The sequence below is a fragment of the Juglans regia genome, chromosome 16 (genome assembly GCF_001411555.2).
Source record: "Juglans regia cultivar Chandler chromosome 16, Walnut 2.0, whole genome shotgun sequence".
NCBI lineage: Eukaryota > Viridiplantae > Streptophyta > Magnoliopsida > Fagales > Juglandaceae > Juglans > Juglans regia.
The window spans coordinates 20,394,995-20,413,068 of NC_049916.1; the positions used below are offsets into that span (position 1 = coordinate 20,394,995).

The 18,074-nt window shown below is 36.2% G+C and overlaps 3 protein-coding genes across 4 annotated transcripts; 1 reads left to right on the forward strand and 2 right to left on the reverse strand.

Annotated features, from left to right (window-relative positions):
• The first annotated feature begins 283 nt into the window (after window positions 1–283).
• Window positions 284–1,495, forward strand: LOC109003219 (ethylene-responsive transcription factor ERN1-like). Its single transcript, XM_018981267.2, has one exon. It carries the CDS (start codon window positions 284–286, stop codon window positions 1,493–1,495), a length of 1,212 nt encoding a protein of 403 aa, XP_018836812.2.
• Window positions 1,496–2,709: 1,214 nt separating this feature from the next.
• Window positions 2,710–11,771, reverse strand: LOC109003231 (protein UXT homolog). Its single transcript, XM_018981283.2, has 7 exons — window positions 11,577–11,771; window positions 10,295–10,393; window positions 9,824–9,853; window positions 9,306–9,407; window positions 8,350–8,457; window positions 7,364–7,418; window positions 2,710–3,092 (listed from the first exon to the last, which is right to left on the reverse strand). The coding sequence occupies exons 2-7, from the start codon at window positions 10,384–10,386 to the stop codon at window positions 3,024–3,026; spliced, it is 456 nt and encodes a 151-aa protein (XP_018836828.1). The 5' UTR covers window positions 10,387–10,393; window positions 11,577–11,771; the 3' UTR covers window positions 2,710–3,023.
• Window positions 11,772–15,634: 3,863 nt separating this feature from the next.
• On the reverse strand, window positions 15,635–17,834 carry LOC108989446. 2 transcript variants are annotated; one of them, XR_004798579.1, is made up of 2 exons: window positions 17,621–17,834; window positions 15,635–15,745 (listed from the first exon to the last, which is right to left on the reverse strand). XR_004798579.1 is itself a non-coding variant. In XM_035686663.1 (2 exons), exon 2 carries the CDS (start codon window positions 17,486–17,488, stop codon window positions 16,358–16,360), a length of 1,131 nt encoding a protein of 376 aa, XP_035542556.1. In that variant the 5' UTR covers window positions 17,489–17,522; window positions 17,621–17,834; the 3' UTR covers window positions 15,913–16,357. The 2 variants fall into 2 exon arrangements, 1 of the variants encoding a protein (XP_035542556.1); XM_035686663.1 differs by lacking the exon at window positions 15,635–15,745 and adding an exon at window positions 15,913–17,522.
• Window positions 17,835–18,074: the final 240 nt, after the last annotated feature.

Genomic DNA, 18,074 nt, shown 5'->3' on the forward strand with positions numbered 1-18,074 from the left:
GGCTGCATGCACTTACCTCGAACTTTCCTCAGGCAGTAAAAAGGAGAATCAGCTTTTAACAAGAAAGCCGAACTTAGCTATGAACAAAGACATAACTACAAGGCCATCTCAAACCTCCTCTTATTCCACAGCATCTCCTCACACTTATATATACATATCAAAACATAACATAAACTTAAACAACCTTGTAGAAGAGTCCTTTCCTGTAATGAGGCCCGCGAACTTCAACCGTCATACAAAAGACACAGAAATGGAATGAATGGTAGAAGATTAAAAGAAGCATATGGTGAGAAAGAGAAAGGGAAGTGAGTGGGAAGAAGAGGAAGAAAACAGTGATAGGAACATGGGTTTAGAGCAGATGATGGAAGAGGCTGCTGCAGTAGCAGCACTGTGTGGATCTCGGAGGAACAGGAAACGATACATTGGGGTGCGCCAGCGGCCTTCCGGGCGGTGGGTGGCCGAGATAAAGGACACAATCCAGAAGATAAGAGTATGGCTGGGAACTTATGACACTGCTGAGGAGGCTGCAAGAGCCTATGATGAGGCAGCTTGCTTGCTTCGTGGGGCCAACACTCGCACAAACTTTTGGCCTTGTTCTTCAAGCCTTCACTCAGCTCCAGCTCTTCCCTCAAAGATCACCAATCTTCTCTTGCTTAGGCTAAAAGCTAGGCAAATTGCTTCTGCATCAGCAACAACTTCTTTGCCTGCTGACTTTCAGGAGCAGGAAACAGAAGTAAAAGACCCCCACTTCGATAATTTCTTCAATGTGCTTGAAGATCGCACCTTTTATGAAAGTAGTGGTGCTAGTTCTATAACTACTAGCGAAAACATTGCCCAAAGTTTTGCATCAAGCTTTTCTGGATTGGAAGGGGATTGTGTGAGAGCATTGGATATGGTGGATAATAACAAGTGCACCAATGTTGATGGAAAGAGTCATGGTGAAGGGAAGGATCAGGAAGAAAGAGATCAAGAAAAAGAAGATTTTGATATGGCTCTTATAGATCTGCAGTTTGTGGATGAAGTGGGATCTAATTGTTATTGCTCACCTTTTGAGATAGCAGAGGAAATGGTGAAACCAATGGAGCAGGAGAATCATGGGGATGAACCTTCAATACTTGGAGAAACTATGAAGAGGTTGATGTTTGAACGTAAGTTCTCAGCTTCTCTTTATGCCTTCAATGGGATTCCAGAATGTTTAATGCTGAAGCAATCAGGGCTGGTGGCAAATGGAACAGAGAGGTCTGAACAATTATCCCACCACAGTAACCTCAGAAATAATGGTAATAATACTAGAGAAGATAAAAAAGTAACTGAAGAAAATCTTCATATGGAGGTGCAAGAACAGGTCGGGAGCAGAGAAAAGTCAATGGAAATAGGCTCTTCCTCTTCTTCTTTTTCTTCTTCATCATCTTCCTCCTCATCATCTTTGATCACAGAAACTGGTGAACCGTCTCTTTGGAGCTCACTCAATCTTCCTCCTATATGCTTTATATGAGAGAATTACTGCTCCTCTATTCATTTAGAAGTCTATAGCATGATTAGCATCTTAGGCTGGATTTCTTAATCTGCATTATGCATCAAAGGGTATTGAAACAGTGTACTGATTTATTAAATCTGATTTTTGACATGATTGATGAGATATAAGGGTTACGCATGGATCATTGCTGTGCGTACGTACGTAGTTTATGTGTCTGCATGCAGCTTTGACAACATTCAAAAGTACCATAGATTCATGAGGGAAGGAGTAGATACAAAAAAATAAAAATAAAAACGAGAAGGGAATATCCCCAGCCTTTGCTGTTTATTCTTTAGAAGAACCATTTGAGAAAACATTTTCGGCAACATTTCAAATCCACCAGGATTCTGCTTTAAGTAAAATTAAAAAGAACAGGAACAAGAAACATCTACGGCTCTTAGAAAGAGTTACTTATTAGTATCATGCCTAGAGAAGCATCAATTTCCGTTGATTGTGTCATCAGAAAAGTTGGAAAGGAAATCAGTTTTGATGTAAGACGTTGCAGCCATGAAATCCTCATGAAGATGGAATCCCCCTTTCACGCTTAGACAAGGATAAAAGGGTCAAATGGTAACGAGCATTGCACCAAAAGAAGAAGTTCCAAGAAAAAAAAAAAAAAAAAAGAACAGAATCTATTAAATCACCATTTCTCTAAAAAAAATTAAAAGATAATGGAAAGATGTATTAATTATTTATATTATATATAATTAGCAATATTTCTTATGGGTCAAACTCACTCTCAAACTCTTCATGGGTGCAAACAATCCTTTGGAGCCATACCTTCCAGTGAAAAATCAGCGATTTAATTAATTTCATGTAAGGAAACTTTCGAAAATATAGTGCACGAAATCGAGATTTACTCTACATAAGTGAGTGAAAAGGGTTCTGCTTTAGAGAGGTTCCCGACATTTAAAAAAAAAAAAAAAAAATCGGCATCAGGCCTGTCTGCTGCATGTAGGGAGAGAATTTCTCTTCACCCCTCAGAGCCTACAAATAATATGAGAAGCACTCCAGTGGCTCATCAAGAAGCTTCGAAACACTACGACAAAGATCTTCAGGGAATTGCAAGGTAAAAGATGGGCCAAAGTGCAGCCGAATTCAAAACCTGGGCATGAGCCGATTAATTTCTTCGGAGTCTAAAGTTTACCAAGTTTTGAAACGAACTTGGATTTGGGCATGTCTACATCGGCCCATGCCATCATATTTAATTTAATGCGTAATTTTCGTCCAATTTCCCTTCAATTTAGAAGGAATTCTGTACATGAACATTCAAAGTGTTCGAAAGATTGTTCATATCTAACTTCTTCTGACCAAACTTTCTAGGGAAAGACAATCAGTCCAACTGAAGTGGGCATACAAAGAAAAAGGTTAACAACTGAAGCAACAACATGTTGTATTGACAAATAATTATCTGTTTTCACTTCCTTGCTTTCTGTTTTCTTTTCTCTTCATAAAATGAGTTCATGTAACAAAAGTAACCAAAAGGTATACACATTCACGTCAAGTGTTAAAAAACAGGCCCTTTTAAAGACCCATCTGCGGGAAGTTGAAGTAGCTCCCGAATCCCTTCACAAACCTGCATGCAATTAAATAAATTGATTCATTCTTATATCCCAGAAGAAAGAAAAAATGACGACTTGTTCCCGGAGGGGAAACTAAATCAGTAAACTATCATCATAAATGTCTTAATCATTTTTTTTTTATAAGTAAGAAATTTATTGATTGAAAGAAACTAGTCAACGCCCATGTACACAGGAAGTATACAAAATGGACTCCTAATCACATTCTAGAAAGCTGAAAAGAAAATAAGAACTCGTGAACATTCCCTCCCTTTAGTACAATAGCAGCCAACCATTGAACTAAAGAAAACACAAAAAAATTCCATAATTCCCCCGCATTTCTCTCCTTGTTGTTGAAGCATCTCTCATTCCGTTCCATCCATATATACCACAATAAACACAAAGGAACCATCTTCCATGTCGCTTCGAGTTGAGGACAATGATGTTGCCTCTTCCAACATGCTAAAAGTTCTGTCACGCTCTTAGGCATGACCCAGGACAGCCCGGCTCGACTGAAAATACCCGCCCATAACTCCCTTGCCATCTCACAATGCAAGAAAAGGTGCTCAATTGATTCGCCATTACTCTTACACATGTAACACCATTCCATCACGATCATACCACGTTTCCTCAAATTGTTAGCCGTCAAAATCTTTCCCAAAGCAACAGTCCAAATAAAAAAAAGAGACTTTTGGTGGTGCGGGAGCTCTCCAAATACCTTTCCAGGGGAACCGAATGGGCTGATGAGCTGCCAACACTTTATAGAAGGACTTAACAGAAAAAAATTTGCGCCTTGAATGTTTCCACAGCATTCTATCCCTCCCATTTCCTCCTAACTTCTTGGAATATAAAAGGCTGTAAAAACCTGCTATTTCATCCACTTCCCAGTCTCGCGCATTTCTGGATAAGATCAAATTCCATAGAACACTCCCATTGTCACAACACAATACATCAGAGACAGCGGCCTGCTGGTTTTCAGCCAATCTGAAAACAGTTGGAAAAACAGTAAATAGAGCACTCTCACCACACCATACATCAAACCAAAAACTAATTCTGGTCCCCACTCCCACCTCAAAACTAGTGTGCTTTACGAACTCCTCCCACCCCTTTCTGATAAATTTCCAAAGGCTTACACCAAAGGAACCCCTACCCTCCATGGAACGCCAACCCCCCCAATCACAACCATACTTCCGAACAATAACCAATCTCCACAAAGAATCCTCTTCCATTTGAAATCTCCACAACCACTTCCCCAAGAGAGCTTTGTTAAAAACAGATAGACTACGCACCCCCAAACCTCCCAACTCCTTCGGACAACACACCTGCTGCCAACTCACTAGATGAAATTTATGTTCTTCCCCCATACCACCCCACAAGAGATCCCTAAACAATTTCTCCATCCTACTGGCCACTCCCACCGGTAAATGGAACAAAGATAGAAAATAAGTAGGGAGATTGGATAGAGTGCTTTTGATGAGGGTAAGTCTCCCCCCTTTCGAAAAGTATAGCCGTTTCCAACCTGCCAATTTTTTTCCTACCTTCTCTACAACTCCGTCCCATATGTATTTAGCCTTGAAAGAGGCTCCTAAAGGGAGGCCCAGGTATTTCATCAGAAGAGAAGCCACTTTGCACCCCAACAAACTTGCTAGCTGATTGATATTGTCCACCACCCCCACCGGGACCAACTCCGACTTTCCCAAATTCACCTTGAGACCCAAGACAGCTTCAAAACACAAAAGAACAGCCCTTAAAGCTTGCAACTGTCCACTCTCAGCATCACAGAGGATTAAAGTATCATCTGCATACAATAAATGAGAAATGGAAAAAGTACCAGAGGTAGAGTTATCCACTGAAAAACCAGCCATAAAACCTCCCTTTACCGCGGCCTCCACCATATGACTCAAAGCCTCCATCACTACAACAAAGAGAAAAGGAAATAACGGGTCCCCTTGTCTCAAGCCCCTCGAACTCGAGAAGAAACCACAGGGTTGCCCGTTTACTAAAACTGAAAACCGAGCGGATGATACACAATGTTTCACCCAACCGCACAACCTATCTCCAAAACCACACCTCTTCAACATATATAACAAAAAATCCCAGCACACATGATCATAAACGTTTTTCATATCCAACTTGCAAATGACTCCTGGAATACTTGCCCTCAACCGGCTATCCAGACACTCATTCGCTAACAAAACTGAGTCCAAAATTTGCCGTCCACGTACAAAGGCATTTTGGGACTTGGAAATGATTTTATCCGTCACCAAGCTCATTCGATTCGCTAACACCTTTGAAATAATTTTATAAATCCCGCCTACCAAACTGATGGGGCGGAAATCTTTCAATTCAATAGCACCTGCAACCTTCGAAATGAGAGCAATGAAAATAGCATTAAGGGACTTTTCAAACTTTTGGCAAGAATGAAATTCATGAAAGACCCTCATCACGTCCTCTTTCACTATGTCCCAACTTTCTTGAAAGAAAGCCATAGAGAAACCATCCGGACCTGGAGCTTTATCTTTGTTCATCCCTCTTACTACCTGCAGCACTTCTGACTCCTCAAACGGTCTCTCTAACAAACTAGCTGCACTACCATCCAACTGATCAAAATGTAGTCCATCCAATTTAGGGCGCCACACCCAGTGTTTTAAATTTCGTACCGTACCGGCTGGTACGGCTGAAATTTTTCGTTTCGGCCGTCCGGCCGGTACAGGTACTATATCTGTCCCGTACCGGCTAAAATACCGGCCGTACCGGCCGGTACCGGCCATTTCGGACTAAATTTCGGCCTGTACCGGCCTATATTTCGTCCGGTACCGGCCGATATTTCGGCCTGTGTGTGTGTGTGTTTTTTTTTTCGTTTTTTCAAACGACAAACTTATTTTTTAATCCCTAATTCAGCCTAGACTATTTATAATTTTTATATATATGTATTTATATATCATTTATTTATATATAGACTATTATTTTGAAATATAATTTATATATATATTTATATATATAATTTATTTATATATCGATTATCCCGAAACGTTATCCCGAAATGCTATTCCGAAACGATACCGGTACCGAAATATTTCGTTCCAGTGCCTTGACCGGTACGATGTCCGGTACGGTATTCAAAACATTGGCCACACCTCCGTCTCTTTAAGAAGCTCTTCATAGTAATTCTCTATATGTGCCTGAATGTCTGCTGGAGAATGATGCACTGTGGTACCTGAATGAATCACCTCTATCACATTATTACGCCTGTGAGAATTTGTCATTTTATGAAAGAAACTAACATTTGTCACCCTCCTTCAACCATGTCATTCTAGATTTTTGTCGCCAAGATATTTCTTCTAACAGCAACACCCTCTCTATTTCGGACACCACCTCAGTTTTTCTCAACGAAGACTCCTCGTTTACCTCCCCCTCTTCTAAAGAGCTCAACTCACTCCATAGGGTACTCTTTTGTTCCTTGGTATGTCTAAAAATCTCCATATTCCACTTCTTCAGATCCAACTTGAGTGCTTTAAGTTTAGAAGCCACAATAAAGCTAGGAGTACCATGAAAAGAATATGAGGCCCACCAATTACACACCTTCTCTCCAAAACCGACCGTTTGAAGCCACATATTTTCAAATTTGAAATACCTCCTTCCCCCATGGAAGCCATCACAATCTAATATAATGGGGAAATGGTCAGAACATACCCTTGGTAAATGCTTCTGAATTAGATCCGGAAAATGAGACTCCCATGAAGAAGAGACCAGAAACCTGTCCAGTCGTGACCCCCCTCTACTATTAGACCATGTGTAAGACCCCCCCACTAGAGGAAGATCAATCAAATTGAGATCGAAAATCAGCTCCGAAAAATCTTCCATTGCCCATGTCAAAGAAGAAATCCCCACCCTCTCACAAGGAAAGCGTACCACATTAAAATCCCCACACACCACCCAAGGTAATTCCCAAATATGTTGCACTCCCGCTATCTCCTCCCACAACAATCGTCTATCTCTATCCATATTAGGACCATATACTCCCACAAGAGCCCACCTCCAACCATCCTCAACATTCTTAAAAGAAACGGCCACTGAATGTCTTAATCATAAAGAAGAATCTAAGATCCAAAGTATCAAGAACACTTCTGCCCTTGCTTCACATTTTTTCTTAATCGCTATGTATCAAATATCGCCTACTACCACATTTCTTATCTTCATTGTGTAACAAATATAATTTGAAAGACCACACATACAGAGAAAATGCATAAATGAAGAAATGAAAAACCATTATCATAAATGAACATACCAGCTTTATATGGGCTTTAATAGATGCAATTAAGCGAGTATACTCCTCTATTTGCCTGCAAAATGGATTCCAGTATTATATTGAGTTCAAATGTAATTTACCCAAAATAGAAAAGAAGCTTAAATATACCCACCAAGCTATTAGGAAGAAAGAAAAGAAGTGAAAGAAAATACACCCACCAAGCAATTAGCTTAAGTATACCAACCAAGCTTAAGTATACTCCTCTAGTGTAGTTGATGACATGTGCGACATTCAGTAAATGATAAACTACCATATTGGTGAAGACAGTAAACATCAAATTCTAAGGGTTGGAATGCATGTATCAGATTCAGTGAACAGTACGCATCCAATTCCTTTTGACACCATTAATGTTAGAATCAAACTTAGTGGTGGTTGAGGAAACTTGATGTACGCAAAAACAAATTTCCAGAACCAGACCAAAAAATTGAGAAGAGCATTTCTGTAGTAGTTCAAAGTGTTACTTAAATTGACACTGGACTCGTTTGGATAGTGAGATGAGGTGAGATAAGATGAGATGAGAATAGTAGTAAAATGGTTTGAGTCACTATGTTTTATGAGGTTTTGGGAAAGGAGAGAGAAAAAGTTGAATAAAAATATTATAAAGTTAAAATATTATTAGAACATAATTTTTTAATATTATTTTTATTTTAGAATTTGAAAATGTTGAATTGTTTTTTGTATTTTATTTGGAAGTGTGGGAAAGTTGTAATGATTAAATGAAAAAGTTGAACATTTGAAGTTAAAAAGTGTTTATGGTATTTGGATATTGAAATGAGATGAGATGAGTTGAGAAGACTTTACTATCCAAACCAGGCCTGAATATAGTGGCAACCAAATAGACCTCAAGTAGTATGTTAATCATTTTCAAAATTAGTTAAAACAAATAAACAAACCATGCATAAGGGTATACGAGGAGGCAACAAATGATACAATCTCCACTTTTTTATAAAATATATACAGTATACCTGGCTAACTTTTCTTCCCTAAGTGATATGAAATTTAAAGCTTCAGACCAGGTGAACTCCACATGGAATCCAAGTCCAATATCCACAAATATGCGCTGTGTATCTGGCCTGTCAACATGTAGAAACCAACCCAGAACCAAGAAAAACAAAAGAGCAGTATCAGGCTAAAAACAGCTGAAAATGTAGTTAGAAACTATTTAACCCACTCAAAACTGCCACAGCCGCTTCAATGCAAAGTTTAGTTCAAAGTGATCGTCCTCATCCTAAAACAATACATACATAAAGTACTTATAATATCAAGGATAGACTTTTAAAAAGTGGCAATGTTCTCCCACACATTCACCCTCTCCCCAACATACACACACCAAAAAAGAACAAAAAAAAAAAAGACTTAACTAATTCGTTCATTTGCTCTAGTATTTCATGCTTTTCAAATCTTTAAACACTTAACATGGCAGATGCAAATTCTATGCACTATACAGGTATCTAAAACCCCAATTTTGAAACAATTCATTCAATTCACAGGCCAGAACTATGTCCTGTTGGAGAGAACAAAATGATAGACTTTTTGAGGATCACGAACATTCCTGGGAGGATTTTGGGAGATTTTTTTGGAAGACTTTATTTATGTGGGCCATTGCTTTAGAGTTAAATGGTCTCAGCTTCCATAACTTTCTTGTAACAGTTTCTAGTTCTTAATTTGGTGTACTTATGTATACCTCCAGTGTACTTGGGTTATGCCTATCTTTATCAATACAACTACTTATTACTTATAAAAAAAAAACATAATCCATGATGATGGTGATTACCAAACTTATTACCATCATGAAACAGGAGAAGACAAATTAAAAAAAATATATGGCGGATATAGATTGTGTATCATACATGAAAACACATGTACAAGCGTGAAAACAGAAACATGAAGCATTAAAAAAAATGAGACGTTAGAGACTTACACATCAGCTTGCATGTATACTTCAGAGCCAAGATTGACCATTGTCCTAAGACTGGTTACGCTATTTTTCTCCAGATTCTCTATGTTCCTTCGCAAATCTGAGCTATAAGTGCATACGGTCAAGTAACAAGCATCAACAACTTGGGTTTTGATTCAAAGTAGAGTTTATTCCCAATAAGTAGTTTCTGCTGAATGACAAAGATTATGATTCTCACCCAGCACCTAAGCAAGTCAAGGAAATAGGAAACAAACTATATTCCACAAGAAATGTGATTAGATGAGCCAATGGCCCTTGGATCAAATGGCAATGCCTCCCCCATTAAAGAAGGGATGGGGTGTTTGGTGATAAATCCAGTCCCATGCAGGCATACAATACGTATTACCTGTCACACATACACAGTCTACACAGACACAGAGAGAAGGGAAAAAAGAGAAAAGATACAAAGTCTTTGAGTCTGTAGGTCATATGCTACCTATCACACACACATAACGAGATAAAAGGAAAAAGGGAAAGGATACAACGTTTTTTGTTGTTCAAAGACTTTGTCCCTGCACAATAAGAACATAAACATAAGTGAACTACAAATGAATTTGTTGAAAGATTCAGTGCTTCTTCCCACTTCTCATATCACCATCAACATATTAACAAAGCACTACCAAAAATATAGGGATTAGCCATTGAGAAACTTTTTCTTCTTCAACTTCTCAATTTTGAAATTATAATGAAACCAAGTTAAACCAACTCAAGTGACTGAGTCAGAATGTCATGTTTCAAGCCAGGAATCAAATTAACAAACACATATATCGCCTCAAACAAGATAACATCTCCTATAAGAAAGAATAAGATATTTCTTGCAATTACATTTTCTGAATTTAAAAACGTATCAACACCCACCCAAATGGCATTGTTTTCCTCCAAGGAGTGGCGCGGCTAGATATAATTTTAAGTACTTCAGCTGAAATAAGAAAGGCATAAGAGAAAACGCATACCGTTCAGCAATAGCCTTAACAAGATCTGGTTTCAAGCGTTTATCAACAAATTCCTCATATCTCTGTACTTTCTCCTGGCGGAAGCTGTCCATTTCAGTCCTGCCACATATTTCAGCGAAGTTAGGGTTCCCCAAGATCTCCATGAACTAGAGAGACAGAGAGAGAGAGACTATAAATATGCATGATTAGAAAAAGAGTAATGCTACGCAACCTCTCATCACACACCACATTTTTTTAAAATTTTTTAAATTTTTTTTGAATTTATTCTTTTTAAAATAATTTAATTTATCTATTCATTATTCATATATTAAATATTTGATAAAAGAAAAAAATAATAAAAATTAAAAAAAATATGGTGTATAAAAATTATGTGAATGGTAAGAAATTGTATAAATTTTTTGTTAAAAAAGAGTATCATTAAAAGCAACAGAAGTTCGACTGGCATTTAGAGAATGAAAAATGCTGGAGTCAAAAAAAAAAAAAAAGAGAGAGAGAACGAAAAATGCTAGCATGACTCTCAAATGTAACCACCAATGTGCCTATTCATATATTTTAATTTTTTTTAATGGTTAAGAAATTGACTATTAATAAATTTATATTTTTTTTTCTTTAATGATTAAAGATGTATAAAAATACTTAAAAGAAAAGGAAAGAAAAACCATTTACACTAGTGTGCATATTTGGGGTGCACATTGGTGTGCATCCAAGCATTGTCCTCTAGAGAATACATAGCAAAGATATACGCTACGTTTCTCTTGACAGACTTGTGCAAATAGTCAAAAGATTCAAGACCGCATCACCATTCTTATACTTAAACGCACAGGAGTAGCTCATCTCATTAAGTTCAACCACTTTTTTATAAGCATTGCAATCACATTTTTTTTATAAGCATTGCAACCACTTTTTGCAACTATATTTGATTTATCAGCAATATTAGTATCAAGTGTTGAGTTTAACATCTTTTTTACTTTCCAAATAATGAAAATACAAGTCAACTATTTTTTGAGGTAAGACGAGAGTGTTCTGCTCCGGTGTTGGTTGCTAACATTTCTTTCACGCATCTTATCAAACAGGTAAAATGCAAGAGCTCGGGTACTAGCTCCAACATCTAAACAAGCAAGTATATAAGGCGGTTCGAAATCAGGTTGGATAAGCTTTGGACCCGATATTCAGACCAAATCGGAAGTAAAAAAGAACCCAAATCCGAAATAAAATGCGGAATGGTATAGGAAGCGGAGGAGAGAGTAATCCATAAAGTTTCGTGAACGTTAACTTTGCTCACCTCCTCACTCAGTGACCAGTGTGCTTTCGGAGCCGTAAAGAAGGCGACGAGGGCCAGAGGCCTAGAAAGTGTGGCTAATAAAATCTGAGAAGCACCACTAGCTCGAGTTGTTTAGAGCGATTGACAGAACTTCTTGTTCAGTTTTCCCTATGCGCGAGGGAGCTCTTCTGTATATAGGAAAGGACGGAGTTGTTAAAAAAGTAGTTGGAATTATGTAAAAAAGAATAAAAAGATATTGACCATATTATTAAATAAATAAAGGAAGAGTTGTTAAGTAAAGTCATGAAGAACAAAATCCAACACTTAAAGAAATTTTTTTAATCATCAAACTCAATTAAGACATTGCAAAAATCCATCAGATAAATAAGACCTGTAAACTTGCATTTATATTATCAAGGCAAAGATAACAAAATCAACCAAATTGAGTAGTTTTAGGCTACGTTTGGGTAGCCAACATATCTTAACACTTTTGAAGTATTCTCGTATTATTAGAAATATTCTACATGTCAAACAACTTAAGATACTCTCAATGAAACCCACAAACACACTTCAAGCTCTACTCAAAACTATTCACAAATATTTTATAATATTTATCATTATTAAATATAAATAAAAAATAAAATCACTATTTATCACTATTATATATAAATAAAAAATAACATTACTATAATATTTATCACTATTATATATATGAAAATAAAATCATTATAATATTTATCACTATTATATATAAATTAAAAATAAAATCATTATAATATTTATCATTATTATATATAAAAATAAAATAAAATCACTATAATATTTATTAATATTAAAAAATACTATAATAAAATCACTATAATATTTATTACTAAAAATAAAATCACTACAATATTTATGGGACCCACATATTTTTTAACTACCTATCCAAAAGTCAACAACTCAATATACTTCACACATCTAAACAACTCAAAATACTCTCAATGGGACCTACAAATTCACTATAATCTCTATTCATAACTATTCATAAATATTATCAATACTTTTCAAATATTCTCACTATCCAAACGTACCCTAAAGTAGATTCTGGTTTCAGATTGAGTACACACCTTTGCTTACTTAGGTTTAGAAAGATGCTTAATGTCAAGTTCTCTGTACCCTTGTTGACTATCACTCCCGTATAATTTTCATTGCAGTTTGGTCAAAGCAAGAATGTTATACATTTTTGTTACATTAATATGATTAAATAACAAATATATAATCATAAATACAAGTTGACCTGTTACCTCTAAATTATATAAGAAATTTTGTATGAATTTAACACATTCCAGTAGTTAATACATATCTTATATGCTTCATGTTCTTATTATTTTGACATCCATTTAACACAAAAGCTTTGCATCTCTAGAATATGTTTACACAAATTGTGGTAGACTTGAATCTACTTTGCATGCACGAAGATGACAAAATCAACCAGCCTAAATCAAACTTGCATAGTCTTTTTATCAGCTATACACAACTTCTCTATATGAATAACAGCCTAAATTAACCTTGAAAATTGGTAAGTAAAGCCATGAAAAAAAATCCAGCAGTTAAGAAATTTCTTTGATCAAAATTCAATTAACACATTGCAAAGATCCATCAGATAAGTAAAACCTGTAAACTTGCATTTCTATTATCAAGGCAAAGATAACAAAATCAACCAGCCTAAATCAAACTTGCATAGTCTATATATCACTGACGACAAAGATCTATATGAATAACAAATAATCAAACTTGCATAATCAAACTTAAATAATCAACCAGCCTAAAAAGTCTATATGAATAACAACCTAAATTAACCTTGCAAAGATCCTTAATCCTCATTGACAGCACAAAACTAGATAATGAGAGACTACAATCACAAACCAATATAAGGTATTTTTTAGTCACAAACCCAAGTAAGGAAACACTTAAAAATACCTTACAGTGGCGCAGATCTCTGGACGCGGGTTCTTCTCTTCCGCAGATCTCTAGATGCACACCGTGCCCTAAAATTATACGGGAGGGGGAAGGGTGTGGGACTGAGATCAAGGGGGAGGGGTGTGTGATGAAATGGAGGGGGACTGAGAGCATTAGCATTGGTTTATGCATATGCAAAATCACCTATTTTGTATATCCACTTTGTCATTCAAGCAAAATTTTCATATTGGCTTATGCATATTAAGACAAAATCAATTTTTTGCTATGCATATTATTATTAATTTTTTGCTAAAATCAATTTTTTTATATATAAATTTACAATTAACATCCACTACATACATTTGACATTTATATATTATATTAAAAATATAATAAAATGAAAAAAATATATAATATATTATAATAATAAAATGAATGTGCAAGTGAATGTTTGTTTTGTTGTTGAAGGAGAGAGAAAATAAAAGGATTGTGTGAGAGAGAGTGGGAGGAGAGAGAAATAATGATTAAAATATGATTTGTAGGGTGAATAGTGGTTATCTAAATTTAGATAAGCATTATTCATAGGTAGCTAAATATTTAGATATGCATAAGCCAATGTGGAGGATTTTAGGGTCATATTATGCAAATATGACTTTGCATATGTATATGTATAGACCAATACTAATGACCTGAGATGGGCTTTGGGGTGAGGGGGGGATTAGGGAGAAATTGGTCAATTTGTTTAGGCCACATCATGTGTGCAAATAGTGGCTGCTATCCAGATTTTTTTATTTTGAGAAGTGCTACAGATACAAAGATTATACAAAGTAAACTCACAAACTAATGTGGTTTTATAGAATCCGTTAGATCTACTTTATAATAAAAGTAACTTTACAATCTGACATACCATATCAAGCCACATCAATTTGTAAGTTCATTTTTGTATATTTCCTATATGGCTAGAGCATTTTCCTTTTCAAAAAAGAAATGTTAAGGTCCAAGATAAATATAGAGGAAAATGTTAAATTTACCCTAAACCCTACTATAAAGAATTTTATAAATTCAATGTGATTTGTGAAGGCATTATTAATATAATAAATGTCGGTTAAAATTTTTTTTTAATAGATGACACGTCAGTTTTATAAAACTTTTAAAGTAAAACTTGCAGTATTTCTATCATTATACAACCGCAAACTGTTGAGATGGATGTACAATGATATCATATCATGTGGTTAGTAGACCCTTGAGGAATAAAAGTGAGAACTACAAGGTTTTCCCTAAGGAAATTATAAAAATAATGCTTCATGTAATGAAAAAACTACAATCTTTTGTTGTTATAATCTTGTTAAAATTTTGGTTCACCAGTTTCTTTTTTTTTTCCTTTTTCTTTTTTAATGAATGAAGATTGCCTATTCTTGTCAAAGAAAAGAAAAGCTTGAAAATCATGTGAGTTCATTTTCTATTGGACAATTTCTATTTTTCACACCAATATAACTGATAACTCTTTTACTATTCTTGTATTAGGATTGGCTATTAGAGAAAACTTGTGGCACCATTCAATAAAAAGCATGAAACGTTATTCACCCAACTCGTTATAACATATTTCATTGTGGAGTTTTAAAAAGAGAGGCATTTCTAGGTATATTAAAATTTTAAAGAGTATATGGAGATCATAAATTTTTTGGCGGGTCATTTTCTATATTTATAGAATTATAAATAAAATTTAGGGAGCATTTTGAAATTTTAAAACATATTGGGGAGGTCATGGCCCCCCTAAGGCTAACGTGATCTCAAATGATTTAAGTTGATCTGTGAATAGTAGTATTTTGTCGGTCTCAACATGCTATAGATGACAGAAACAATTGTCAAACAAATTTTAAGAACTCTCACTTGAATCAAGAGTTTGACTTGCTTCCAAAATACATACTAAATGAACGGACGAAATCGGCTGTGGTGAATAAATAGGTTAATTTCCTCTGTTACTTCTTTACACGAAAATAACCAAAGTGATGGCACCCAAAATCGTGCACCACCAAACCAATATTTGCAAAGTTCGATTTTCAAGGGGAAAGAGATGATAAAGACCTGACCAGTTTAATACATTGCATAGAACAATTATCGGATGTTCCACGGGATGGGTACAAATGCACTGTCTCGGTGAGGTTTCAAGTCATTCCAAAAAAATCCGATGAAAAGATTTTCATCAAATGCACACAACATGATATCATGGAATTCTTTCATCCCTGCATCTACATAACACAGCATTATCTTAGGCCAAAGACTTTTTCCTTAGCATTCAAACAAACCATCATTTTTTTTCTAACAAGATCAATATACAATAGTGATATTATACTATTATCAAGTAAAGCTAAAATTAAAAAATGAATCCCCGGAAACAATAATTATCCATAGCTAAGTTTTTTTTTGCTTGGTATTTCAATACTAAAAGAATATGTAGTCTCTACAAATGAAGTTGAAATGATTTTGAAGACAATTATGTATCATCAACAATGACAGAAGTATATCCATTATACATTTGAAGTCAATATGATGGAAATTTCCAAGATTTTTTGTAACAAAATATAGCTCCAGTAGAGTTACAGAGCTTTTTGATGCCTTATTTCAATCCATATGCCTTGTTATCAGCAAGAAGCAAATCTATGTACTTGAGTCAAATATCCATCCAAGAATTGGGAACCACTAGAGGCTAGTGCCTGCAATATGTATTCTTTATGAAGATGTACCCACGAGCCAATATATTGTTCCTCATCACTGGTGAGATCATGCAAATCCTAATTGTTTCTTGGTGCTCCCATCATCATGTTATTCAATCAAAAGTATTCTACTGAGATTTGTAAACATCAGTGAATGACCATCCTTTCAGCAGAAACAGCCATTGTTTCTAGTATTGAGTGGCCTTCACCGTCCAAAGCTTCCATGTTGGAAGATCTACAACTGAAGTAGAAAACTGCACTCATCATAGAATCAATGAGCACCACAAAGGAATACATGATCACTAAAAGAGGCCCTTCCCATATCCTCGAAGACCCATCTCCATAGCTCAGGGTCTTCACTCTGTGCTCAAACAACCCCTCAATAAAGGCCATCCCAATTGTGGATCCAAGAAATATCAAAAGACCCACTTGAGTCTGGCCCTTAATCAACACACTGGACCGCAGCATTGCCTGCGGTCCCGAAACATCCTCCAACACTGAGATCACAATAGCAATGTTGCAAATAATGATTGCATTGGCAAAAATAACAGAGAAAACAAGCCCAGCCATCATAGCAGCATAGACAATCAGATCCGGTGAAAACCCAATTACAGCAAATGCACTGCATACAACATCAAGTAGAACAAAAAACAATGTGACACAACCAACAATCAACATGCACACCCACACATATGTCGAAACTAGCCGCCTCCAAATCTTGGCAATGATCACATAAAACTTGGTCGCATCAAATTTTTTCCTCGAATAACTACAATCTACGGTGTAAACCACAGCAGCTTTTGATAACAACGACAGAGTGATGTACAAAGGGAAGCACATAACCGATGAAACAATCATCTCTGCGAAATGTTGGCACGACTGTTTGACAAAAGGCCTGAGAGGCAGTCCACTGGACTTGGCCACCAACAGAAGCCTGACAGTCAGTCTCTTCACAATGGACCGATTCACTAACACGTTCGATAAAAGTACAGCAGCTACGGGGGAAATGAGCAGCGCGGTGATAATCATAAACCCAGACGAATTGTAGCGGAGAATCCTAACGGATTCTCTCAAGATCTCCAGGGCATTCATTGAACGGAACTGGTAATTAGACCCAGGAACGTCATCAGATGATTCCAGCTCGAGGTTTCGCAAATGGGTCTCTTCGGATCCTTCTTTTTTCAAGTGATCCAACCTATTTCTAGAGGATGTTCCACTAGAAACTTCGATTTCCATCAAGTTTTTTTCCTTCAAAAACTCAACAACTTCCAGAGACATAAACGATACGAAAGAGCTATTGCTAGCTCTGTATCTAAAAATTCAAAGGCGCAGGCAATGTACATATAATGAAAATAAGATCCGAGGAGGTGAAAGAAATTGAGTGCCACGCAATTTACAAAGGTACAGTACCTGAAAATGTGGGTTCGGCAGCAATGATCATGGAGGGCACGAAGAGTGAAAGCCCAGAAGAATATCAAGAGCGGGTCTCATATGGCGGAAAATCACAGATGAGATTTGGAAGAAAAGAATTTATGCGAAGCGTGTGGCGTTTGGGGTTCTGACTTCTGAGTAGTGAAAGGGCGAGATTTTGGTTCGTTGGACTAATTTTTGCGTGAACTGTTAATTCCGGGGGCTCCAAAAACCTGCATGGATGGATGAGATCTTGCGTCTTGAAATGGGCTTCGCTTATGTCTACTAAACAATTCATTGAAATTATCATCACATAATAAATTCGATTATCTTCTTATTGAATGTAAGCTCTATTTATTACGAATTAGGTCTAGTATTTAAATATTCAACTCTCAAATTATTAAATTTATCTTAATTTAAAACTTCTTTACACATACGACCTATAACATTTTTC

What these genes read in the sequence shown, in the direction of transcription:
- LOC109003231 (XM_018981283.2), bottom strand. Translation starts at nt 10,386, where the DNA reads ATGGACAGCTTCCGCCAGGAGAAAGTACAGAGATATGAGGAATTTGTT. An exon ending in TTTGAACAACAAAAAACGTT is followed by an intron (nt 9,408 to 9,823) that starts GTATCCTTTCCC and finishes ATGCACTTATAG; the next exon opens with CTCAGATTTGCGAAGGAACA. An exon ending in GTATACATGCAAGCTGATGT is followed by an intron (nt 8,458 to 9,305) that starts GTAAGTCTCTAA and finishes ACATGTTGACAG; the next exon opens with GCCAGATACACAGCGCATAT.
- LOC108989446 (XM_035686663.1), bottom strand. Translation starts at nt 17,488, where the DNA reads ATGTCTCTGGAAGTTGTTGAGTTTTTGAAGGAAAAAAACTTGATGGAA.
- LOC109003219 (XM_018981267.2), top strand. Translation starts at nt 284, where the DNA reads ATGGTGAGAAAGAGAAAGGGAAGTGAGTGGGAAGAAGAGGAAGAAAAC.